At 40.9% G+C, this 27,370-nt stretch overlaps 1 protein-coding gene across 15 annotated transcripts in view; it reads left to right on the top strand.

The window, feature by feature from the left end:
* The window catches only part of camta1a (calmodulin binding transcription activator 1a), a 352,256-nt gene that overhangs the window by 256,246 nt on the left and 68,640 nt on the right, over positions 1–27,370 (top strand). For all 15 annotated transcript variants that reach the window (XM_052593210.1, XM_052593212.1, XM_052593208.1 and 12 more), the window contains one exon: positions 15,120–15,191. In XM_052593210.1, coding sequence (XP_052449170.1) covers positions 15,120–15,191 — 72 coding nt within the window. The remainder of the gene's footprint in view (positions 1–15,119; positions 15,192–27,370) is intronic.

The following is a 27,370-nucleotide window of genomic DNA, read 5'->3' as shown; positions in this document are numbered from 1 at the left end:
TTATCTGAATAAAAAGTGGAATTCAGTCTGTAGAATACTAACTACTGTATTGTTAACATCACCACCACCCCCGCCCCTCCCCACATTGAACATTTGAGTGTTTATTATTGTTGCATTTTCTTGACCTGTCTTCAGTATCTTGTGCACCACAATTTTCTAATAATTGCACAGATTCTTATTAGAATTGAGATCAGGCCCATTCACCGTTTTGTTCTTGAGCTGCTTCAGTGTTAATTAGGCTTGTGTTTTGGGAGTCAATTTGGACATGTTGCTCGGGTTAGTTAGGCCTGTATCTGTGCTGCTAGTTAATGGTGGACTGATCACGCTGTCTGTCACTCTGCGATAATATCAAGCTGTCCCAAACTGTTCCATGCCATCTGGATCCTGACTTTCCACCATGCTCCAAAATATAGCAGCTCCTCTCTGGCCCATTGGAGCTCTGATCAAGTGTGATATATAGCCATAAAATAAATGCTAGATTTAAAGTTAGATTTAGTGTAATGGCAATATAACATTTTACATTCCCATTTATTTATTTATTTATGTATTTGTATAATTTAAATTTTATATAATCAAAAGTAAGCAAAACAAATATGTTCCCATGCTCTTTATTTGTTGCCTATAACTATAACACAAACATATCAAATGTTATATCAGAAAGAATTTAGACGAGTGTTTGCCACTCTAGCATGTGTATAAAGCAGTGTACCTCCAGTTCCAGAGCAGGAAATGCGGTTTGGCCTGTACTGACCTCGCCTGACCCCTCCGTCCCAACCTCCCCATCCCATCAGCCCTCCGCCGCCTCGAGCCTGCGTTTGCGCAAGGAAGATTAAGCTGCTCTGACGAAGCCGTGTTTACAAATATGCAGGCAGAGGAACAGGGCAAGCAACGCTGAGGAGGAATAGAATACAAATTGCTTTTTTTATCTCTCTCAGGGCCTGGGCTTGAGAAAATGCGTTTGCGATTGGTGTTCCTCTGCCTGTGAAGGATAAAGCCTCTGCTCTGTTTGGGTGCTGGTTAGCATTCATGCTCTCTCTCTCTCTCTCTGTACCTCCTGTTCTCTTCTCCTCCTTCATCCCAGGGTCTGATTTTCTGTCTGTTTCGCTGGTAATCAAGTAGTCTCTCCGCTCTCCTCTGATGTCTCGCTGACTCTGTCTCTCTCTTTTCTCTCTTTTTTGAAGAGACTCTTTATGATTAACAGTCTCTGTGAGCGGCTGTCTGCTCGTGCAGGAGCTGGCAGAAATGAAGAGAGCATATACATCAAGCTGGGAGATCTATAAAAGTGTGATAATCACTGCTAACACGATTATGCAGAGCTACAGATTATCCCTGGTTTATCCATATTCTTCTTCCCGTAAAAATGGGTGTGGCCATTTGTAAATAAAAGAGTATGGCTTCTGCTCTCATTTCTGGTCAAATTCAGCTATTTTTGCTGCTTGATATTGAAAATTGGTCTGTCTTATCATATTATTAGAATGTATTAATTATGAACACACTGGTTTATAATACAGACAGTTTTGCTGTTTACTGCACATTATTCTTCTTCTCATTATTTCCCTATAGCAGCTAATGAACCAAAGTCTTGCCCATAGGCTTACTTCAGTGATGGAGAAAAAGGTGGATAAAGTCACACTCCAAAGTTCCATTTGTGTGTTTCACATGCCCTGGTAATTGCTTGCATTTTTCAAAACCTAAAGGGATTGTCCACCCAAAAGTTCTATCATCATGTATTCACCCTCATGTCTTTTCAAATCTGTATGAGTTTTCTGTGGGACACAGAAGAAATAATTTGAAGAGTGTTGGTAACCAATTAGTTTTGTTAATCATTGACTTGAAAATATCTCAGAAAGTATTTTCTGTGATGTTCCTCCAAAGAAAGAAAGTAAATGATGACAGAATTCACATTTTTGATTGACCTTTTCTGTAAATATGGGTTGCTAAACCCATGTGACTTTCACAGATTCCCCTGGTTTCTATTTTCTGAATCTATATGTTAACTTTCTAAATATTTCCTTTATTTCATCTGATGTAAACCTACAGTATGCAGACCCTTAAGTCGTTGTTCTCTTTTATTTAAAAACTTGAATGAGCTATTTTATGTGCCTTTTTTGTGTTTGAAAATATGCTTAAAATATGTCTATGTATTTTGTTCAAATTTTAAAGCCACCTTGTGTAACTTCACTGAAAGCAATCATATATATTCAGACATATTCAAATGTTCTCACAGTTAAATCTGGCACTTTGTATTTGGCACAAATAACAACATACATTTTATATTATATAGATTTGAAATATATTTGATCCACTTTTATGGCCCTTTAAGTGTTTTTCTTCTTCATTCCCATTCACTTCCTTTGGATGGAAAACAACAACCAAGAAAACATTTTCTTTATTATTCTAAAGATTAAGGAAAGCCATATGGATGCGGGTGAATTATTCCTTTAAGTTTCTTGTAGCATGGGTTAAACGGTTTAACCCACTTTCCATATTTTGACACAGTCGACTCATTGTGTTTGTCTGCTCAGCGTTTGTTGTGAGCATTTGAAGCTGTTCAAAAAGCATGCGAGCCGTTTCCCCAGGGAGCAAAGCTTTGTGCATAAATATTTAGCACAAATGGAAATAAAACAAAGCTGCACACGTCTTATAATGCTATTCATGCAAACCAGCCTCTGATTCACATTCAGAAGTCTAATATTACTGCATCGTGTTTACGAACCACTCGCTCTCTCAGATCTCGAATTCTGATAGATCCAGAAACTTCAGCACGCTGAAAAACATCAGCTGTTTTCAGATAACCCCTGGCCTTTAACCCCCACAGGAGAGATTGACCGTCCTTTTGCCTTTCTATTAACTTCCACAATGAAACCCAGAACTCCATGAATAATGGGCTACTATGGCTGATGGAGACATAGATTCATTATTTAGCATGCCGGTAGGGTTCGGCCCGCCACAGGCAGGGATCAGGAGGAGGTAGAGGAGAGAATGGGATCTCAGACAGGGTGAGGGTGTGAATGGAGAAAGAGGAGAGACGATTCCCCCGTACTTCAAAGTTTTTTTTTTTTTCAGTGGGTTGAAGGGGAATTATCTCTCAATACCCGTGATATTTTTGACAAGGAACGGCATGCCGAAGCCCTTTTCTCTTCATATTTAAGAGATAAACCCGCTTCAAAGCTTTCATGAAAGTTTCTGTAATTGTTATATTAGACATCAACAATCCCTCCCTTCGGGCAGCTAATCTCTCATTTAAACTTTCTATCCTTTCGACTCCAGCATGTAAGAGTCTCTCCTCAATTTGGCCTCACTGTTTGAGATTCATCTACTATCCTTCATAGACGCAAATAACCGAGCTATGCGGAGTCCCAGAGGCCCGCATTCCTTGTGTTAGCAGCTCATGCATCACCAGCCCTCTCTGACAGAGAGAAATATGCCATTTATTTTTGTTTCACCCTGATAAAGGAAGACACAGAGAAGAAGAACAAAGGGAAACAGCTGCCTGTTGCACAGGGTCCTTCGTGAATCATGATTCTGTCCGCAGAACTCTGGCCAGGCTTCAGGCCTGAAGTCACTTTGTCAGACAGCAGGACTTAATGGGCTATTACGGTACCCTTACATTGTGACACAGAGAGACTCTTAGTAATGATGGCTCTATACACTCTGAGCCTGCTCAGCCTGAGGGCTGATTGGGGTTTGGATGTCTAAAAGCACTTTTAGACAGCGTATGTTCGTCTTGTCTGGATACCACCTTCGCTTTCTGTCTGCTAATGATGTAATAGATCAGCAATCAACAGTCACTCTCTCTCTCTACCTGTCTTGCACACTAGTAGGTAAGCAGTCAGTCGCCTTCGATTAACCTGGAGTAAAGTATCTTACTTGTAGACACAGTGGTAGTTCATGGATCAAATTTGGGGTTTAGAACGCTTAAACTTGCAGTAACCTAAAAAATTTGAATGTATAAAAGGAATAGATCATCTGCTGATTTTAAATCTCATACTCTCTTTCTGTTCGCTCCAGGTTTGATGTCATAGGTTCTTGTGGGAAGCATGTCAAATCTGTCATTAAATTGAATCAGAACTGTGAGTTACAGAGAAAGGGAGGGGTTTTATTGAAAAACGTTTTCATGTTTTTTTGTTGTTGTTGTTGTTTTGAACATCACCAGTCCCCACTGTAAATATGTAATATATCCTTATATGTAATATAAGCCTCCTTCATGTTCCCCAGAAAAAAATACAAATTCAAACAGGTTTGGAAAAGCATGATGGTGCACAAATGAGCACATAATTGAAATTCTGGGAATTTTAATTTAAACTACCCGTTTAACCACTAACCATACACATACTTCTGTTGGTCGCCGTTGTCCTTGATGAATCGAGAGCACTGGGTTGTTCAGTATTCCACAGATGCTCGTCATATGTGAGAGTATACCGGGGTTTTAGTGTGTAGAGGAGCAGAGGAGCATGAGGCCTTTGCGACCCCACCATCCCATTACCTCAGCCTGCTCTGGCAGGGCTTTAACCTTGGCAGGCAGGCTGGAGGAGAGAGGGTAATTCTAACCTTAAAAACCTGCTGATTAAAGCTAGTTTTGTGGAATTCAATTCCACTTAATGCCTTTGGCCCTGAGCCCAGAGGCCTGGCATTAACATCAACAGACACTGTGTCTTCTGCCTTAGAGATGTGCACACGCACACACGCACGCACATTTGTTGTACTGTCATGAGTGTGGGTAGTACGCACACTATTCCTCCTCCTTATCTCTCTTTCACTCTCTCTCACTGCATGCAATGATATTGGACAGCCTTAGTTGTACAATATTTCCTCTGTGTTATTGTTTTGTTTGTGATATTGATGTATGGCTCTGTTTACTTGTCCAGCTCGAGTAATTAATTCCCCCTTTCGGGGTCTGTGTATAAATTGTTTTTGTTTATTTACAATGTGCAAGGTATTTTTAGAAACCAAATTACCATAAGGCATTCTTTTTATGTGTCAGCGGTATTGTTCGGTGATGATTATGGTCTCCTTAGCTTCTTTTCGTTTCACACAGCTGAAGTTTGAGATGCCGCAGCAGAGGTGGCTAAACTCAAGAAGATGATACTGTTTACTAGAGATGATATTGCTAATGTAATGGTATGATACTAGTAGGACTGTGCATCATTCAGAACTGAATTTAGAATTTAGAATTTAGAATTCAATTTAATTTAATTCAATTTAATCAGTCAGAAAATTCAAACTCAAATCTCAATCTATATTTATTTACATGCCTTTAGCAAGGTAATATAATTTATATAAATACAGGATTTGTCAAAACATAATTTGAATTATAGCTTGCCAAAAAAAAAAATGTGTAAAAGTATACATTAAAAAAAAAAGTTTTATAGGCACGACAGGTAGATTTTATAATTTATGTATAACTCTTTATATTTAATAAATTAACTTTCCATAGGGCACAATTTGGGACATGGCCTCACAGAAAAGATCCATAAAAATGTATTGTGCTCAATGTATAGTGTTAATTAATATTAAGATTTTTTATATATATATATATATATATATATATATATATATATATATATATATATATATATATATATATATATATATATATATATATATAATACAAAGCTTGATGTTCTAAATGAAATGGTGACTCTGTAGTAGATCTGCTGGCACAGGACATACTTGTGAGGGTTTGCATGTCATGTATGCACAAACACATAGTTATCCATATCGGTTCAGATTTGCTGAAAGAAGAGTAAGGCATGACAAATGTACATGTTCAAGTGATTGGTAATAGATTTGTCTTGATTATCTACAAGGTCTCGGCTCACTATATCACTCTACGAGGTAATTCATCAAGTTGTCGCCAATGCGCTCTCAAATTGTATGATTGAGTATTCCCAACTGGATTCACTGTCTGATAAATTATTCCTTGTGTAGCGAGTGGTAAGACAAAACTCTATCAAGGTTAGCATGGGATTCGGTATAGCTGCTATACCAGACTAGACAAACACTCTGCAGTGTCTGGTTTCCCTCAGAGGCTTATGGGGCTCAATCAGGGTAGGCATGATATTTAATTTGACACAAATGAAAATGAGGCTGTGAGGTATAGAATATGAGTCTGCTTAATAAGGCAAGATACTACAGACAAAATGTTGCCAGTATTTTCTAATGTATTAGGCAGTATAAAGATATTTCTGAAATCCACAATATGGAAAACTTCAACTCTAATGTAAAAAAAAAAATGAAAAATAAGTTTTGAACCTGGTTTTATCCAATTCTCACATTTCAGGTCTGGAAATATATGAAAAATAGTGGCTCAATTTCATATTTAAGCATAACATTTCGGAAGACTACAAAAGAAGTGTCTTAATGCAATTTCTGTTGGTTAAAATGTTTACCCTATTCACCTGTATTGTCTTTTCTGAGATTGCACTCTTGAATACTGTGCACCGTATTGAACGGACTGCATGTTTTTTTCCTTGCAGGCTAATTTTCATTCGCATCACATTAAACAGCATCTACCCTGATGAAGTTCATTGAGAGCATCCAGAATCACAATCACACACATCGTCACATCATAAAACAGCTTAAAACATACTTAAGAGGCCATGGTCTGATTAAGAGTGCCTTAACACATCATTATGGCCTAATGAGAGAGTCTCACATATTTGACAGGTTGGACACCTTGCATTCATTGCCTGCCCAGCTGCCTTGATTGATGGCATGGCGCAAGTGCTATGACAACATTTTTGATTTTTTTTTTTTTTTTTTTTCTGGCATTTAGTAGCAAATTAACTAAATGTCCTTCAGCAGAACCATATATTAGTGGTGCTTAGTATCAGTAATTATTACATTTGAAGAAAGAAATTCTGATCAGGATGTTTATACACATTTTTCACTGTGGTCATTTCATCTCAAGTGGTCCAGTGAAGGTTGTTGAGCATTTTTATTTTAAAAATAAAAAACATCTCACTATAGATCACTTAATTAAGCAAATATCTTTATCATTTTTAGACCAATTGACATGGACTGACCTCACTATTTTTTATCCCAAATGGCCCATTTCACAACAAAATCTCATCTATGGTCTGTTTTAGATGTGCATTGAGAACAGTTTGTAATTTGTAGTCTTGCTGTTGCTTCAAATGATGAGTAAGTCAGATTGAGAAATGGAGAGAAGTCCTGCATGATTGTGGGAATATAATTATGCCTTAATTGCTTGCCATTTGATGTGCTGTCATTTGTCACAGCCCACAGACAGCAAATAATGGCTTCTGTCATTGTCAGTTTGTCACATTGCCACGCAGCATTGAGAGAGAATCAGCAAAGAGCTGAATGATATTTGTCCTGAATTACTGATAAGCTAGTCTCCATTAAAGGTTTATGGTTTTCTCATTTGCTTTGTTGTGTGTATTATATCAAATGTTTTGGGAGGATGCGAAATGGTCAGCCTACCTTTTTCTGGTTAGTTTGTGTGTGAATGTATTTAATAATTTACAAATATGCCTGTTCAGAAACCTACTGACAGAAGACCAATAAATAGAGTCTGCCTGGGGCTGATATATTTGCTCTCTAGTCCACACAGTGGGAGGAGAGCAATTTGAGTAGGAAGAAGAGTAAATTAATAAATAAATATAACAGAAAAATTGAAAAAATATAATGTGTCTGGAAAATAGTTGCAAAAATATTTAGTTATTTATTTGTTTGTTTTTGCTTCTAGTATCAAATCATTAGCTTTGCATCATGCTAACAACAAAATCAATTCAAGAGTTGAGCCTTCCTGTTTTGCATGGAACAAAAAGTTGCTGCCGATCTAAATCACTCCAAATCATTTATATTTGAGGTTCAGTCAATGTCAGAAAGCAGCTGCCTATGTAGGCAACAGACAGCCAACTCGATTTTGTAACAAAGCTATATTGTTGTGTATGTGTGTAAGCTCTGACAGTATGTGTGTAGCCAATGGACGGTTTACATTGATTTCCGTATCAGCTCTGACAGGTGCTACAGTCTGACACGGCCCAGGCATCTTGTTTATGCCTGCTGAACACTTTGTGTATTTCTTAAACTGAGTAAACAGAAGCTGCCTGGGGCTAATTTATTCACTCTCCAGTCCGCACAGTGGGATGAACAGTAAGGAACCGCACCTGTCAATACTGCGGAACAGACGCTCGCAGTGCTCTGCCTGGTACATATAGCAGACATCCACATACAGACGTTATCTGTCAGATGGAGATGGCGAAATGTGTTCTTGTATGTTTGGATCCAGAGCTGGATGGATGCCCTGCATAGAAAAGTAGTGGCGATTGATGGACGTTTTGAAATGGTTCTCCTGCCTACTCTGAGAAACCACCCTTGGTAGAAAGCTTTCCAGATATCTCCTCTGTCTGTCTGCCCCTATCAGATTAGCAGAAGAGTAAGATGGAACCGGTAAGAGACTCTAGACCTCAATGCTCTGCTGACTATAGTGTTTGTTTGCTCATGAGTGTCTGAGTGCATTGACATGGCCAGGGAATCTGTCAGCACAAAAACACACACGCTTGTTTGTTTTATGCTGCTGCTGGTTATAGAAAGACAGAGAAAGACAGACTTAGGTTGAATGTTCTGAATGGAATACTGTTTTACTGCTAAATTAATACTGTATAAAATGTATTTTACCTGCTACAGTACATGGCTGTCACATGACCTCACTATACTGAATGTTTAATTCAGCAATTTGTATAATGTTATCATCAAATAAAAATGGTAATATATAGGGGTGCTCCGATCACGATCGGCCGATCGTTATGCGCATCTCGTCAGTGAAGCCGGTTCTCTAATCAGAGGTAAAATCCATCAGGTGCGGAGCACCCCTAGTAATATTTTAAATAGATTTTTAAAATCCATTTTTGTGGGGAAAAATATAAGCACTATATACACTACTGTAACGATATTCACTCCATACTCATCGGGAAGAAGGAGGCGGGAACCGGCGCACAATCAAAAACTCATTTTAATAATCAAAAATAAACACAAAACAGCGCGTCAGCCCCTCACGGCGACTGACGCGCACAAATAAAAACCAAAACATAAAATAATGTCCCAGGCCTGGTCCTCTCTCGTCCTTCACGGTCGTCACTCCAGTTTTATATCCTTCCATCTCCTACGTGGGACTCGATACTAGCGGTGGGGCTCAGGTGTAGCTCATCTCCAATCACTACACCTGGCCTCACTCCTCGTTCCCACGCCTCTCGGCCCCGCCCCACTCGCCACATACCCCCATCGCCCCTCGCAGGCCGGGGGGTACTCCCGAGACTGCGCTCTACTCCCCCCCCCCCCCCCTTCCCTCCGGGGGAGACCGCTCACGGGGACCTGCGGGAACCTGGGGGTAGGACAGACGAGGCGAGAGAAAAGGAGATGGAAGGAGGAGCGACAGGGACGAGAGAGGGGAGAGAGGAAAAAAAAAAAATAAATCCGGTTCCCAGACGCACTGCTGCTCGGCCCTCCACCGGCTGGGTGATCTCCTCCGCGGTGCCCGGCGGTGGCACTGGACGGCCCTCGGCGGACGGCACGACACTCCTCCGCCGCCCGGTGGACGGCGACGGCTCCTCCGATTTTGGGCAGCGGCAGGAGTCCCCCGTTCCCTGCCCCTCCGGATTCCGTCACGGAGGCGGCAGGCTCCGGCCCCCTGGCGAACGGCGCCGACTCCTCCGCTCCCTCACGGACGGCAGCCGCCCCTCCTTGTCGTGGGCGGTCGGCAGCGAGCTCGCCCGTCCCCGGCAACTCGCTCCAGCCCACCGCCTCGAGCGTCAATGGCGGCACGTAAACCTCGCCAGCTCGAGGGCACCGCGGATTCACCACAGCGGCGAGGGATCTTCAGCAGCACGTCCCTCCTTCTCCCGGGCTTCGGCACCACTGTAACGATATTCACTCCATACTCATCGGGAAGAAGGAGGCGGGAACCGGCGCACAATCAAAAACTCATTTTAATAATCAAAAATAAACACAAAACAGCGCGTCAGCCCCTCACGGCGACTGACGCGCACAAATAAAAACCAAAACATAAAATAATGTCCCAGGCCTGGTCCTCTCTCGTCCTTCACGGTCGTCACTCCAGTTTTATATCCTTCCATCTCCTACGTGGGACTCGATACTAGCGGTGGGGCTCAGGTGTAGCTCATCTCCAATCACTACACCTGGCCTCACTCCTCGTTCCCACGCCTCTCGGCCCCGCCCCACTCGCCACAACTACCATTCAAAAATATGGTTTGATAAGATGTTTTTGAAATAAGTCACTCATGATTATTTATTTAATTAAAAAATACAGTAAAAACAGGAATATTATACAAAATTAGTACAATTTAAAATAGCTGTTTTATATTACTATATGTTTTAAAATGTAATTTATTCCTATGGCAAAACTAATTTTCAGCAGCTATAACTCCAGATCTCAGTGTCACATGATCCTTCAGAAATCATTCTAATATGCTGATTTGTTGCTCATTTCTTATTTTTATCAATGTTGAAAACAGTTGCCTTGATCATAATCTTCCTGACCCCTAACTTTTGAATGGTAATGTGTCTTAACTTGGCAATCTGATCAAACAAGTTACTAAAAATATGTAAAAATTGTGGCAGATATTAATCGGTTTATAGTTCATTCATCAATCATCACACAAGACATGGAAGGTTAATTGGGAGCTTTGTATTTTAGGATACACTGTTCTGTGCAGTATGCTCTGTGTGTACTGCTCCTTTTGGTAAATGTTGTAGGTCATCTGGAGATTCTGTGCATATAGAAAATTGGCACACTGTGAATGTCTCAAGGTCACATATTTAACCATGGTTCCCCGAAGGGAAGGAGCTCTGGACTTGAGTATGGTCTCAACAATCTCAGTTGATAGACAGGATGCTATGAGCTTTGCCACACCCACAACTTCCATAACTCTGGGCAGGGATGAAGAATGGTGTACCACTTCTGGGTGTAGGCTCCATTCCACGGGCTTCAGCCCCTGCCTCGACTGGATGTCTGCAACCAGATTGAGATGCCCAGGGATGTAGATGCTCTTAGTTAGAGGAATTTTCCCTGAGCTCACAGGAGGATCTGGTGCACCAGTCTGTAAAGGGGGCGCGATGTGTTGTCTGTCCGGGCAAGCACATGATGTCCCCTTAGGTCTGGAAGGAAGTGTTTTAGAGCTCAAAACAGTTGATGTGCCACATGAGATGATGACCTTCCAACAGACACATCATGACCACTCCCCAGCCTGTGAAGGAGGCGTCTGTCTTTAGCATTACATGGTGACATGGAGCACCCAGCGACAGACCTTGAGACAGGAACCAAGGTTTCTTCCACATATCTAAGGCACATAAGCATCGCCACGTGACCTTGATCGTGCGAAGCGGGTTCCCCCTCAGGGAAAAACCCTTGGTTCTGAGCCACTACTGCAAGGGTCTCATGTACGGCAGGCCAAAAGGTGTTACATTTGACGCAGCTTCCATCAGACCCATCAGAAACTGAAACTGTTTGACTGTGAGTGACTGGCCTCACGTTCGTGAGAATTGCTTCAATATGAGCAGGAGACAACTGTGCCTGCATTGCTGTAAAAACCCACACCACGCCCAGATAAGTGGTTCTCTGTAGTGGACAAATCACACTTTTCTTGACATTTAGCCGTAACCCCAGCTCCTTCATACGGGAAAAGATGACATCTCAATGCCAAGCTACCATCTGCCCTGCCTCAGCTAATATCAACCAATCATCGACTGAGTATGTGGATGCCCAGGAGTTGCAACTGAGCCAGGGCAGCATTCATACAATTCGTGAAAGTGCAGGGTGAGAGTGACAGGTCGAAGGGAAGACCCTGATATTGGTATGCTTCGCCCAAAGGAAACCTCAGAGACCTCCTGTATTTAGGAAGGATGGATACATGGAAGTATGCATCCTTGAGATCTATTGTGACAAAGCAGTCCTCTGACCTAATTTGAGACACTATCTGTTTAATAGTGAGAATCTAGAACCGAAACAGTTTGACAGCGCAGTTCTGTAGATACAGATCTATGATCTGACGCAAATGCCATCCTTCTTCGGAATGATGAAGTAATGGCTGTAAAACCCTGATACTCTCTAGAGAGGAGAGAGTTCTATGGCCTTATCCCTAAAGAGAGTTCCTACTTCTTGTTCCAATACCGGAGACTGCTCGGGGCCCACTAATGTAGGAATAACCCAGTTGAAGCGAGGTGTAAGAGAAACAAACTGAACTGCACCTGTCTCTAAAGTGTGTAGGACCCATTGTAAGACATTTGGCAAAAGCTTTCACGCTGTCAGACTAAAGGAACGCTGTCACTAGAGGAGCCACTTTGGTGCCCTTAAGTGGTTGACTGGCAGGAAACAACTGACCGGACTGCTCTAGCATCCTCATCTGAGGAGTCAAGCTTTCCTGTGCCGTACCGTCACTAGATCAACATCTGGGAAATTTGCTCATGGGAACCCACTGAACCCTGAAGTATCAGTGAAGCTCCCTGAGGACACTGAGGAGGATCGGGCACTGTATACTGAGGTGTGTACCTCTCCTCCCCAGGATGGGCTGCCCTCAGGGTCCTATCAGTGGAATTGTCAGGACCACTTGGCTGAGGTCCTCCTGGACATAATAATAGTTTGAAGATCCATTTTATGGTTTAAGTAACCCAACCAAGACTGCCACCCACTCCCCTGATTTTTCTGCCGGGGGGTACAGGTCACAACACTCTGCTTCTGTGTCTAGCGGTTTGAGCTATACAGCTGGGACTGTTCCCACTTAGCAGCCCCAAAGACCCTGGGGGCGGCAAGGGAGGAAATGCTGTAGCTTGCTCCTTTGCCTCCTGATTCCTCTCGACTGCAGCATCAACTGCGCCGCCAAAGAGGCCAGAAGGCGATAGTGGGGCATCTGAGGGAAGTCAGTGCTGCCATGGAATGGCTGATGGCTCTGGCCGTTTCCTTGGTGGCTCGAAGCAACAGGTGTGTGGCCTGTCGTAGTTCTATAGTCCAGGTCTTTTAGCAGGTCGGCCAGGTAAGCCTGCAACACCACCGTAGTGTGTCTGACCTGCTGCCAACTTTCCCAACCAGGCTGAATGTCAGTTTTACTGGCCTAGTGGTAAGCTTTGGGTCCTTCACATATGATGCTGGGGATGGGGGAGAGATGCAGTGTCTGAGCCACTGCCGGCATCACTCCATATCCCTTCTCATTCAGCCCTTCAATGTCAGAGTAATTGGAGACTTTAGGTCTGAAGAGCCGGGATGAATATGGTTTATCCCACCATCTCGTGACTTCTGAATGGAGATCAGGGAAAAATGGAAGGCCCCTTCATGAATGCTGTGATCTAGCTTAAAGGAAGCACTCATACAGCTTGCTCTTGGGATGACATCCTGTTTTTAGGCTGGCAATTCGATGTTCAGTTTGGCTACAGCATGAGTCACAACCTCCACAAGCTCCTCAAATGTGAAGGACTGCGGTGGTGAGTCTGCAGTCTCCTCTGTGTGTACACTCATCACATCAACCTCCTTGGAGGAAGATAGATGAGTCTTGATCTTGGACTTTAGGAGAATCCCCCCTGCACTCCCCCCACTCACCATCATGAAATGCACTGTGGCTGCAGTGGAGTCATTCAGATTCCTGGGAACCACCATCTCCCAGGACCTTAAGTGGGACAATCACATTGACTCCATTATGAAAAAGGCCCAACAAAGGTTGTACTTCCTTCGCCAGCTGAGGAAGTTTAACTTTTGCCATCTGGCCGGCGACTCAGAGCCGCAAATACCAGAACAGTCAGGCACAAGAACAGTTTCTTTCCCCAGGCAATCTACCTCATGAACTGTTAAATGTTCCCCACTTATGCAATAAAATGTGTTATATCCTTATATTTATTCGTTGCTCCTCCATCCTAGTCCATCTCTGCATCTTACTCAATCATATTCCATTATCATTTATAGCACAATTGTTTATACACTTATTTATTTGCCTAATTTGTATTTATTTATTTATTTATTTTTTGTCTGTGTGTTGTTGTCTCTGTGTACTGGAAGCTTATGTCACTAAAACCAATTCTTTGTATGCGCAAGCATACTTGGCAATAAAGCTCTTTCTGATTCTGATTCTCTTACTGACCAGATGAGAGTGAGTTTCTCCTGCCTATTTGTTTTCTCTCAAGGTTTTATCCTCCTCCTATCTAGAAACTGTCAAGGCACTGATGTTTTGTAGAACTGTATTGTGAAGAGTGCTACAGAAATACATATACCATAAATTGAACTATACAGTAGTTTTCATTTGCACTCTTTGTGATTGGAAACTTTGGTTTAGTCTTGCACAGCCAACAATGAACACGGGTATTACAAGGAGAGGGTGACTTATGAGGACAACCCATTTCCCCATTTTTCAAAACGCTTATAAATCATACAGAATAATTTTTTTGGGAGAAAGTAAAATTGCACAAAGTTTCCTGTGAGGGTTAGGGTTAGGTGTAGGGTTGGTGTACGGACATAGAATAAACAGTTTGTACAGTATAAAAACCATTACGCCTATGGGATGTCCCCACTTTTCACAAAAACAAACGTGTGTGTGTGTGTGTGTGTGTGTGTTTGTGTGAATGCACCAAGACTGCTTTGTTTTCCAATTCTCCGCAGGTAAATAAATATTCCCTGTGTGCACTGTAGAGGAGCCGCAACCATAGAAATTGATATTTGATTTATTCCAGAAAGAGCCAAGCTCTTTGGCTTGAGTGCTTGCAAACAATATGTTTGGGTGGAGAGCCGGCACCCAGCAACAGCACAGCATCACAGACATCTTCTCAAAATCACATGACTCATTCCAGCCCTGGCAGACCTCTGAGTGTCCTGTCCACTCCCACATGGGCGAGTGTCGTTCCTTAACCTGTATGGGTCACTAATGCCATCAATGTTGCTGTTCATTTCTGATACTTTTGTATAAACTATAAATATATAGATAAGTATTTTGTAGGTTTTTATTGTTGTTGTTGTATTTAGAGTAGTAAGACATTTTCTATTCAAGTCTAACACTGGGACAGACTCTCATACAGCCTTCCATAAACTTGCTTTTTAAACTTAGCCAATGTGTTCTCTACTAACCATGTGTTTCTGTGTGTGCTTCTTTCCCCAGTGTCTGTATGGGTGTTACGTCCACTCCTCCATCATCCCCACCTTCCACCGCAGGTGCTACTGGCTTTTACAGGTAAGACTGCCAGAGACTTGGACACCTATTGGGAACTAAGTTACCTATTGTTGTTTTTCTGGAGCCATCATATATTGTCTTCTTCCCTTCTTCATTTGGAGTTAAGCAGCACACCTTCAAGTGTTATTCAGCTGTAACAGTGACAGGCAGGGAGATTAAATGTAACCCCTCAGCCTGCTGAAGCCTGAGCTCACCGACTGATCAAAGCTAACCTCGAAACTACAGCCAAGCTCATGGAGAGGTCTAGGGAGGAATAGCATGCAGATGAAGCCTTTAGAAGTGCACAGAAGATAGATATTCATGCTTTTAGGACATATACTAGGGATGGACTCAAAAGTGACAGCAACCATCAATCATGAAACGCAACAGTTTCCCAACTTTTTTTCAAACTAAAAACATTTCACACTGATCAGAAAGCTATTTGAGTCAATAATGTGGATTAGTATTACATTTTTAATTAAAAAGCAAGCAGAAACTATATGTGTCAAATTACTAGCCAAAGATTTCAAACAATAAATTTAAACAATTTTGCTTAGCAGTCACTAATTAATGTTAAAAACACTGTTTTCTAGGGGTTACTATGGTACAATATGTTCTTAATTGGAAGAACATTAGTGATTCTGCAGAATCTTATTACAGGCTTTGAAAAGGGGAAATTAAAAGCTTGTGAAGCAACATTTCCATTTTCTCAGAAATATTATTCTCAGACTCTCCCCGTGTTTTCTCAGTATCCTCTGAGCTGACTCATGTTCTGCTTCACTGCTGCTTCAGGTGCTCAGTTTCTGTGACCAGGATAGAGCAGGTTGTTTCAGCATGACTTTGTCTTACACATATGGTATCAGTCTACGGGGCTTGGCAGCACCCTCACTATGTCCCAGTAGTCTCAGCTTCAGATGGACTTTTTATAGTTTCTTAATAATAAATTCTTGAGCACCGAATAAGCATGTTTAAAATATTTCTGAAGGATCATGTGACACTGAATTCTAAAGTAATGGCTGCTGAAAATTCAGCTTTGCCATCACAGGGAAAAATTACCTTTTAAAATATGTATGATCAAATATAAATTGTATTTTAAATTGTGACAATGTTTCATAATATTACTGTTATTTGATCAAATAAATGCATCTTTGGTGAGCATATAGGTAATTATTTAAAAAACATTTTGAAAAATCCTACCAACCCCAAACGTTTGAGTATAAGTGTAAATATCATGTTGATCATTTTACATGTGTGTGGGCCTCTATTCTGGCACCTAAACCAGATTAAGATGCCAATGTGGACCAGACCTTTTGTTTTTGTCAGAATTATGTCTATGCAACACTTTTGTCCCAAAGTGCAGATTCACAAAGGTTGCATGGCCGCTAAAAATGCACATAACCCAATCCAAGCACAGTCAAGCCTCAATAGATGACACAAAACTACATTTTCAGGGAATGTGATCACAGAGAGAGAGCGAAAGAAGAGGGAAATGTACAGAGAGCAAAGAGACTGCAAGTGTGGCTGTCTTTTTATCCAGTCCAGATCTTCTTTATTGAGAAAAGTCTCAGTAATAAGACAGGGGAGGAGAGGAGGTAATGAGAATAGAAGCCTATGAGGAATCTCGGCACTCCTTCCATCTAAAACACTTTTCCCTCAGATAGTGCCTCATTCTTCCAGGCATGTCTCGGTGGTATTGCACAGCTCTGCTCTTCTCGATCTGCATAACGTCAGAGATCTGCTGAGGGGACGTATTATTGCCATTTACCCAGAATGCTTTGCACCTCCTTGGCCCTTCTGAAAGTTCTCACTAATGCAGAATAGGCTGTCTGGGAGAGGGAATGGCTGTTTAGAGATTTGAGGTGTTAAGGGCATATTATCTCTCTCTCACACACTCACACACTCCCTCTGTGAGTGTCCCGGTCCTGCACTTGATTGATTTAATCGCTCCACGTCTCATTCTCTTGTTTAGTGCTAATCGAATGTAATTCCTCAGCTCTCCTTCTTCATCTGATCCTACATTACGGGGCAGAGGTGTGGCGGCCGGGGACACAGACCCGGATATCATTATTATATTAATACGACTGAATGTGAGGCCACACTTCATTCGTCTTCCAGCCTGGCAGATCTTTAGAAAGTGGTCAATAGCCTTTGCCGAGACCTCTTTATTGTGCAAGAGGAGAGCTCTGCTATGTTAGGGAATGAAATGACTCATAAGACAGAATATTGTCCAGATTAATCAAGAAACTGGCAGCAAACCTGCAACCGCCTCCACCCCCATGTCTCTCTCTCTGTTTATCTCTCTTCCTGTTTCTGTCTTCTTCCTTCCCCCCCCCCGAGCCTTCTCCCCATGATTGATGGCAAGGTATGGCTTCTCCGTTGAGGATCCGGATGAGTTGGGCAATGTATTCCAGAATACATCTCCCTGTCCCACTTCACATACATGCTTATTAAAATAAACAAACATACTCATATAGAATGCTCTCTTTTTCTCTTCACGATCCGTCTTATACCGCCTGTCAGACCCGCTAAATTTGGCATAGAGCGCCGGTGTGTCAGGACTCAGGAGCTGTTCGTGATGCTGAAAACTTGTTAAACTGTGATCAGCTATTCAGGTGGTCCACAAGAAGCGCACTTTACAGACTTGCTTTCATTTCAAATCTTTTATGGCGTGCTTTAAAATCACAATTTTACCTAAATGTCGACCCTGGCACGCGCGCATCATGCTTTAAAGATCAATATTAAATTTCCATTTTCTGACCTATCTGATGAGCTGAACCCCCTCACCTCGTCATCTTCCTTTTAATCGTTTGTGGCCGCTAGGCTGACGTAAATTAGCTTGTGGCATGAGGCAGACTCTTCCTTTTTGTCCGGACAGGCACTGCTCTGCATTTATTTATTCATAGGCGGTTGTTTGTGTAGCCACACTAAATGTGTGCTCAGCGCGCCCCTGACCGCACACTTCCAGGGCCCAGAGTAATGTATATTTAACATTGCTTACGCTCCCAGACAGAGTCATTTATGAGACGAAGCTTCATTAGACTGTTTTAAAGGATGGGGACATTAATACAGCCCGTGTTTGCTTGTGTTTGTTATTGCCGGATTGTTTAGGGTGCTGAATACACAAAAGAGAAATGATGGCATATTGATTTCAGGGCCGTGGGATTAATGCCTGTTATGAGGTGCCGATGTGGTAAGTTGAAAGTTTATGCTGTCGCATGGATCAGCGGCTGAGTATTGATTGAGAAGTCTTAGGACTCGTGGCTTGCGGCTACTGTAAGAGAACAGGTGAATAGGAGTTTGACTCTTTATGTCTGGTCGCTGGCCCTGGATGTGTGAATTATGTAGTATAGGAATATTTGGATGCTGGTTTTGAGCTTTATAAAAGCTGATGGGTGTGTTTTCTTCTTGGTTAGAATATATATTTAATTTCAAGTTAATTTGAATTTGTCCAAACAATGGCAGATGGAGGAGTATTTACAAACAGTGGCATTAAAGTGTGAAGGGCAAGAGTGTGTCTTGCTTTAAAACGCACACGTACACATGGATCTCAGTCCAGGACTGTGCATTAATATTCAGACACTGTTCGTTCACACGCCCCCTTGACTCATCCAGCTTTCTGCACTGATTCAGGTCATACATGCTGCAGAAGCCCTGTACAAAACAACAAATGTTGTGTACGTCCCTTCAGCTTGCTGAAAGTCAACATCTTGAAACATATAAAATGTAAATGTTAAACTATTCTGGAAATTAGTTTGTAGGTGATTTTGTGGTTTGTCCACCTACTGCATATGGCTAGCTGCGAATGAATTATTTGATCTTGGTAGGGTAAACGTTGTCTGTGTCTTGTGTTTCTTGCCATTTCAGCTACTTCTCTGCATTTTTATCATTATTTTAGAGAATAATGCCTCTAAGGTGCACATGCTGACTAGAGTTGTTGACATAAAACTTTAACTCTTGTAATATGTATATTTTATATATTTTTATAACAATTGTATATATAAAAATATATATTTTTTACAGGTGTTATGAATTTTTTAGTCACGAATGTCTTGCCTCATTATATTACTTCATCATACCAGAGCAAAATGTGCATTTTTATAAAAAAAAATATGAAAATGTTGTATTTTTGCACTGCCCTCTGCAGATATGATTAAGTATTGTTTAATAATTTAATTTTACTATTTTATTAGTGCTTATTCAAAAGTTTATGAAAAACTTTATATGTATACAATTTTAATGTACAATCTCCATCCAGACAATTTTCACTTTAAGCCCCTATTAAAATATTTAGAAATTGTTTGTTCATTACAAAAAAAATAAGTCAAATAAGTCATTATTTGTATAAACTGCTGGTTTATTTTGAATGACTCAATACATAAAGACAAAACAAAAGCAAAGACTTCTGAAACTTTCTCATGACATGAATCTTCACCGTGATCAGACTTTAAGAGTTCTCTGTTGCTCTTTTTTTTTCAGGTTTTCTCTCAGCTTCTCCCCATTATTTGTGTTTTGGCACAAGCTCTCAGGCTCCCGCAGAGCTGCTGTGTCAGTGCTACATAAGGCCACATCAGAGTAGAGCACGTGGGACCTCCTCTATAACGATCCCCTCATCCGTAAACATCAGCATCTCCCTCTCCCACACCTGCCTCCACCTGCTCTTCATCATAGCAGCGGTCCAATTTCCCTGTCATTGTGCGTCAGCTGTCCCAGTAGCCCGCGCTCTCATCTCCATCCATCTCGCCCCACAGCTTCTGTCTTATACACTCTCCGACTTACACTCACCCATCTTACACACAGTGCACGTGTATTGTGTAGCCCTTCTGACACACTTAGCATATTGAACATTTAATTTCAATTTCAATTCATGATGCTTAAGATGATTTAGCATAGTAGGACATATTCCTCAATCAGTCTGTTTTTACAGTTGTTTATGCCCAAATTCTTACAAACAGTTCCTGCAATGCAAGCACTATTTCATGCGCTGTTGCATTCTGAAAAAAGTCGCAAGTGTTACTTTGTCATCACAAGGGGTGCTAAAGGCATTAAATCTTAACCTATGCTTAACTGACTCGTAGGTCAGCTTCTGATACGACAGAGCTAGCATTTGTTGGTTTATAGGAAACAGCAACAAAATGCATGTTACAAAAGTACAGTATCTGTACTGTTATCATTTACTGACTTAAGTTAATCCAAACCTAAAAGTATTTTTCTTCCATGGAACATCAAAAGATATTTTGAGAAATGTATTTGTGTTTTTGGTCCATACAATGAAAGTCAGTGAGGTCCAATTTTACATTTATCTCCTTTGGTTTTCATTGTGTAGTCAAAAACATTTGTAACAGAAATAAACTTCTCTTGAAGCAAGAATGTTATACAGGTTTGGAAGGACATGAGTAAATGAGTAAATTACAGAATATGAATATGAGTGAATTATCCCTTTAAGTACAGATATTGATCAAACAAATATTTCTGTAAGCTTTAGCATTATCATTTATTCACTCTCTTGTTGTTCCAAAACCGTAAGACTTAGGTTTCTTTAAAAATAGCTTAATTTGTGTTTTGAATTCCAAATACCCAAAACTTAAAAGATCCAAAAGGTGACCTAAAACAATCAATCATATGAAATATTGTGAAGAGAGACAATAACTTAAAATGATGAACAGATTTCATGTAGGCTTGTATTAACATAAAACCACATATGTAAGGCACATCACATACTGTAAACTTGGAAGATTAAAACATAATTTGTGTTTCAAATGTTAGCTAAAGTCTTTCCAAAGGTTAAAGGGAGCATAAATGAGACTTTAAGGATAGTTACATGTAGGATAAAGAACGACTGTAAATATGTGATTTGTGAGAGAGTGTATGTACAGAAATAACATTTAGTCCTCCATCACCCACCTTTTAAACTTTTCTCACTCTCTTTCCTTCACTCATCACACACTCGTCTCCTCCTGACCCCATCAGCTCTTCAGTCAGGTCAGGACGTTGCTCTCCCATTGAGAGAGACTTCCTTCATATTAAGGGTCACTGACCAGCAGCAGAGTGAATGAAAATGAACTTTTCCTTCTCTCTGTCTCTGTCTACTGTATGTGTCTTGCTACTGTGGGCCAGTGTGTATCTGGGGCTGTCTCTGATCGTCCCTTCTCTAAACTTCCTTTAAGACTTCTGCATGCCACTTTCCCCATTATCACTCATCTTCTCGATAGATCCGCCATGTTACTACCTCTCCCCCATACAGACGCTGTTCACGTGGACACCAAGCAGAAAGAGAGAGAGAGTCAGGATGTGAGATGGCTGCTTAATAATTCAGAGCTCTGTGAAAGGGCAGGAGTCTGCCGGTGAGCCAAACTGACATTCAGCCAGTTATTGAGCGTCGGCCGCTGGCAGCCGTGTGTGTCCAGCCGTTTCCTTCTGTGCGTCTGGGACATTAGAGCGGGAGATTGACCTGCCTTATTGTGTTAATCCAACTCTTACCTATAGACTCAGCAGCCCGCATCACACGGCACCAATGGTGCTTCATGGGCCGCAGGTAACACGGGCGTCTGAACGTGATCACTGCTTTTCTATTAGGACACTGTCTTGAAAGCCTGGGAGCGGTACGCTCTGTTGGCTGGTTAACTTGTTTTTGTGTTGGCCGAGTTTGCACCTGGTATTAACGTCAGTTTTAGACAATCTGTTTGAAACAGGATGGCACTAAATCAGGACTTAACAATAAAGTTTTTTTTTCTGCTGGCTCAAAAGTTTCCATTTCCACTTGCCCTGCCAACATTTTTGCCAACAACACTTTCAATTAATGATCAATAAACATTTTATTGATAAGTATCAATCAATTTTTTTTTGTCCCTAAAGAAGAAAAAATACTTAACATAAAAAGTTTTATTATTTGCAAAATAATATTTTGTATTTTAAGATTGCATTATATTTTAAACATTAAATGAAAAAAATAACATTTATAAGTTTTCATATTTGCTAGAACAATGTATTTTTCCTAAATATATGTAAAACCATTTTTTTTAAATGTCTATTATACCGTCTATATATAAGCAATCGTTACACAGAAATTAAATTGTAGTGGCCATTATAAATGCAGATATGGAACATTACTGATTTTTTGGTAGTTTTAATCTGTGCATAAGTACTTGTAACTAAACAAAATCTATTTGAACTAGTTAGACAACATTACCTTGACATATCAGCAGAATTTATAATAACCAAAGATTTTAATCTGCATACATAAAGAATAAAAGTACAAAATCAGTGAATTTACATTTTTTGTTTTGTTTTGTTTCAGTTTTTTTTTCAAGACATTATTAATAATAACAAACAGATGTTGTGATAAATTGCATGTATTACCAAAATTAGAGATGCTTCCCTCAAAATCCATTCACAAAAATTCAGGCGATGTGTTTTTTTCTTACCATGTGTCTCAGCTGACCAATACTGATCAGATCCCCTGTTATATATCTAAACCTCAGAGGCGGGTTGGCACAGCTCAGACCTTGCCTGCTTTAGATTCATGTTTTCTAAAGCCAGGGACAGGCCTGTGTGATTGGGCCCAGACTCTGGGCCTTTTTGATGAGCTGCCTCTAATTTCTATGTCATGTATCTGTGTGTGTGTGTGTGTGTGTGTGTGTGTGTGTGTGTGTGTGTGTGTGTGTGTGTGTGTGCTTGCAAGTGTCAGATGACAGCAGGCTGTGAGCAAAGGCAGATCAATAGGACAGAGTATGGCCAGTTGGCAGACGGATGCTTTTACGAGCGTGTGCACAGCCGGCCATTCGCTGGGTGTTATTCAGGAGTGCGCTGTAACGTTTCAACATATAACTTGCATTGCTGTAGCTAATGACCAGAACTGTCGCATTTGTCCAGCACTGATTACACATCAGAGGCCCAATTAGCTCTGGTGAAGTCTGACATTCTGATTTCCTCATCACTGAGAGAAATGCCAGACAGAGAAGACGGAAAGAGTGGTGGAGAGGGAGAGAAAGGGAAGGGAATGATGTGAAGGTGATGTTTTCCCCCTTTTTCCGCCCCAAATTCCAGTCTATTCACTGTCATATCGATCTCGAGCCCATTGTACAAGCCCAGGCTCATCAACATACAAAGCAGTGCTCTGAATCCAATTTCTGTAATTGGCAATTTCATCGTGGAGATCTGTTTCATCAGTTCAGGAATTTGGCCCGTCCCTAAGGGGGGTGAACAGCTCTGTTTGACGGAGAAAGGAGTGGAGAGATCAGTGACTGCTCTGTTATGTGACTATAAGGATAATAAGGAGATGTGTTCTGGCCTTATTTGACTGCAGAAGGTTCTTGTAAGGTCTGATTTTATGATGTGACTACATTAACAAACAGCTCTGAACACAAGAACGGAGAGATGTGCACACCTCTGCCTCTATAGCTTCTGATTTACGCCTCTAATTTCACCTAATTTACTCCCATTTTAGTGAAATCCTCTGTAGGTCTGCTTGTGTAATGTGAGGTGTTGTGTAGGTCTAATTTTAATTTGATGGAAGGTGATATGGAAATGTAATCTGATTGGAAAATGATGTGTAGGCCTGATTTCATTCTTTGAGGTGATGTGTAGGTCTAATTTGAAATCTGTAGGTTTGATTTTGGATGCGATCCAAATGGATTTCTTTCTTTCATTCTTTATTTCTTTATTTCTTTCTCTTATTTAATTTTAATATATGTATTTTCTTTAAAATATTTTTCTAGTTCTATTTTAATGATCTAAGCACATGTTCTAAAGTGCACTGCACATGTGCACTCAGGGCGTGTCCTATTTTGTAAGAACATTATTAGATATTATTAAATATTTTTAAGTATTGTGGGAGGGGGTTACTGTATATTTTCAGTAGCTAATTTTTAGACTTTTAGACAGTTTGTAAGGTAAAGCAAGTAAAGCATCAATTCCATCCGCACTAAATTAGCACCACTGTTACATATTTTATTTTATTTTATTTTATTGTACTTTTTTAATTTGGTTAAAATTTTGGTTAATTTATTTGGTCATTTTAGGACCTTAACATGATTTGTATTTGTTTTATTTGCATGGTTTTATTTATTTGTCATTTGCCTCAAACTCTACCACTGAGAAGGTGGCGTGAGGCAAGGAATCTGTCTGGGTGGTGCTTGAGGTTCTGTGTGTGTGTATATAGCTGCTGAAAGGCAATGATTTCATCAGGCAGAGATCAGAGATTTAAATGAGCATTGTAAATCACACACCATTAACGAGCTGCCTTGTAAATTAGCAATGCAGGTTGTGTCAGAGCTGGAATGGGGAGTGGGGTTTGCCACACGGGGACACATAAACTACCTCCACTGGGCTATTTACTGCCACCATAACTGTACTCAGAACCTGAGTCTGGCACACAGCCCTACGCCCAGAGAGCTTTGATGGCCTTTTTCACTGGTCCATCTCCATCGCTCGGTAGAAGGCTTGGGGGACCGTCTGTGCTCTTTGCACCCTCACAAATGATGGAGGATGATAAAACAGAAGGCTTTGGGCCTTTGGTGTTACTTTCTAAGACCCATAACCAAGCTTTGGAATGATCAACATTCACAAAGTCCTATATCTTACAGGTCCTACAATATGTTTTTATCTTGCTGTTTAAGAAATATTACCATATTTAAATTAATTTTGCAGAACTGAGCTGATTTTCCACTAAAAATGATTTTTAAATCCTTTTTCTTTTCTTATTCTCCAACAGTTCTTTTTTATGTGTCTTCATCTCGTTAATGATGATAAAGAGGAAGAGGATGTCCTCAGTCAGTCGGGAATGTTTGGGTTATGAGTCCCGCCAGCTGCCATAACATCCACAATTGTGTCAAGATAGCACCTGCTGTCTCTCAGTATGCGGTTTCTGGGAAACATTGACGCTTTGCAATGTTAATTGTATTGTGGCCAAATCAATAGCATGAATGGAACAATCAAACACGTGCCAGGTTTCTGTTCTGAGCGGCTGGTGGGGGAGCCAGGCCTCTAAAAGAATCTTTCCGTCATTCTTTTGTGCATCTTTGAATCTGTCGACACTTTACTTTCTGTTGAAGTCAGGGTATTGATCCCACAGGCGACAATGGCTTAGTATCTCTGTGTGTGTGTCTCAAATGTGTGTGCAACGCATCCTGCTTCCAATAACAATGAAGCCGGGAGCCCAGGTATGAAGGGACATACTGTAGGAACTTTCACAAAGTCAGCTTGACTCATGAATATTAACAATGTGACATTCTCCCAGTATCTAGCTGGGTTTGCTGAAAAGTCTTAAATTGTTTTATGTGACTTATATATATTAAGAAACAAAATAATAACTTCTCTCGTTATACCAAGCAATTCCAAACCTTTGCACTATAATGATTACAGTATTTCAAAAATATATTCTATTCATACATAGCAAATCAAAACACCTAAACTCTTGTTTGTTCAAAAAGCTATTATTTTATAAAGATCATATTTAATATTTTTTAAATGTAAAATATTAAACAAGCATGTATATTATTTGAAAATATTAACATTTTAAGATTTAAGCTTGACTCATAAATAATAATTATATAAAGTTTACCCAGAATTTTTTTTTCATATGGTGCAAACTTTTTCTACCTTTTTATTTATTCATACCAAACTGAAAACTTAACAAGTAAAATAGCATTATTTCTGTTTGTTTTTATTATGAATAAATTGTAGGGGAACTATTATATTGAATTGACAATTTAAATGATTAAATGTAATAAACATGTTTTTGAAAATATTTTACAAGGTAATTAAATGCTTAAAAAAAAACATTTTACCCTGTGGCTGATAATGACTGTAAAAGTTATATATTTCCTAAAATGTGGGTTAACAAATTTGCTACGCCCCTACATGTACATGTATGTGAGTAAACTACAAAAACGTCAGACCCTTGTAAACATATACATTCCTATTTTTTGCCATGGCCCCTGAAGCCGAGCATCTTTAATTCGGCAGGCTTTAAATATTTCATGACTTCCTGATGGCGGTGGCAGTCAGAGGCTTGGCTGCTCTGGTATTAACCTGTCTGTATAAATCAGGAACCCTCCCAGGCCTGCTCTCTGCTTTCCCATCCTTCTATCAGCCCTCTCATTTGTCCATCTCAACTCCGGGCCAGTCTGATCAGGAGGCCCCTGTAATCTTGCGCCAGGGGCCCGAACATCAGAGCTAGGCAGGTGACAAATAGTTTTTTAATAGCCTGCACCAGAAAAAGCATTAGTCTGGTCCCCTTCCTTGGTAGGGGCGGGCGGGACGTGCGCATAATAATAATAGCCAGGCAGACGCCTCCCTGCAGGCTATTTTTAGACCGGGATTTTAGAGGGCTCGACCAGTATATGTGTGTTTGTGTGTGTGTGTGTGTGTGTGTGTGTGTGTGTGTGTGTGTGTGTGTGTTCGCGAGAGAGAGAGGGAGAAAAAAGAGTGCTTGGGCAGGGGAAATGGAGGTGTGGCATTAGATCGTCCGTTCCGCGTGCCAACCAACACCCAGCACCGCTCTCCCAGCAGGCACATGCACACTCTATCCTAAGCCTGCCTGAAATGAAAGGAAATACTGTGTGTTTGGTGTGCTGGAGAAGCCTGATGAAGCTGTCCAGTTTATGTAGCAAGCTGCACACTCCTGCTGCTTTGGCTTGGTTTGTGCTTAGTGTTGAGATATGGTATTGATTTTTTTTCTCCTTTATCCTCTCTGTCTCTCTTTCTCTCTCTCTTTCTCTGTCCCTCTTGCGCTCTCTCATCAGTGCCCTTGCCATATCTATGTAAGATACTAGCTCAGCAAATGCTGAGCCACACACAGGAGCGTGTGTGTTCGTAGGGCGACACTGACCCCATCCGTTCAGACGGAGAAGACTGAGGTGGGTGGAGACACAGACATCTGGGAGAACACAGTCATTACGTATGTTTAGCGTATGTGCTGTGTTTGGGTGCATTTGGTTCTGCAAGCGGTCAAAAAGGTATAAGAGAGCAGGTTCAGATTGAGATCATAGTTTGTGTGTGTGTTGGTGGTTTAGCAGCAGTGTGAAAGTTTAGCCCGAAGCCTCTCCATTTCTAGGACTGAATCTCAGCATGAGTTCGGCTTCACTGCAGTTCTGAGGATCCTCAGATCTGCTGTCCTCTTCCCACAAAACACTCTCTCTCTCTGGCTCTCTGACCCTTTTTCATACACATGCTCACACAGATGAAAACCGCACACCAGCTAC

This window comes from Carassius gibelio, chromosome B23, assembly GCF_023724105.1.
Source record: "Carassius gibelio isolate Cgi1373 ecotype wild population from Czech Republic chromosome B23, carGib1.2-hapl.c, whole genome shotgun sequence".
NCBI lineage: Eukaryota > Metazoa > Chordata > Actinopteri > Cypriniformes > Cyprinidae > Carassius > Carassius gibelio.
Note: the sequence above shows the minus strand (reverse complement) of the source record. Positions and strands in the feature narration are given on the sequence as shown.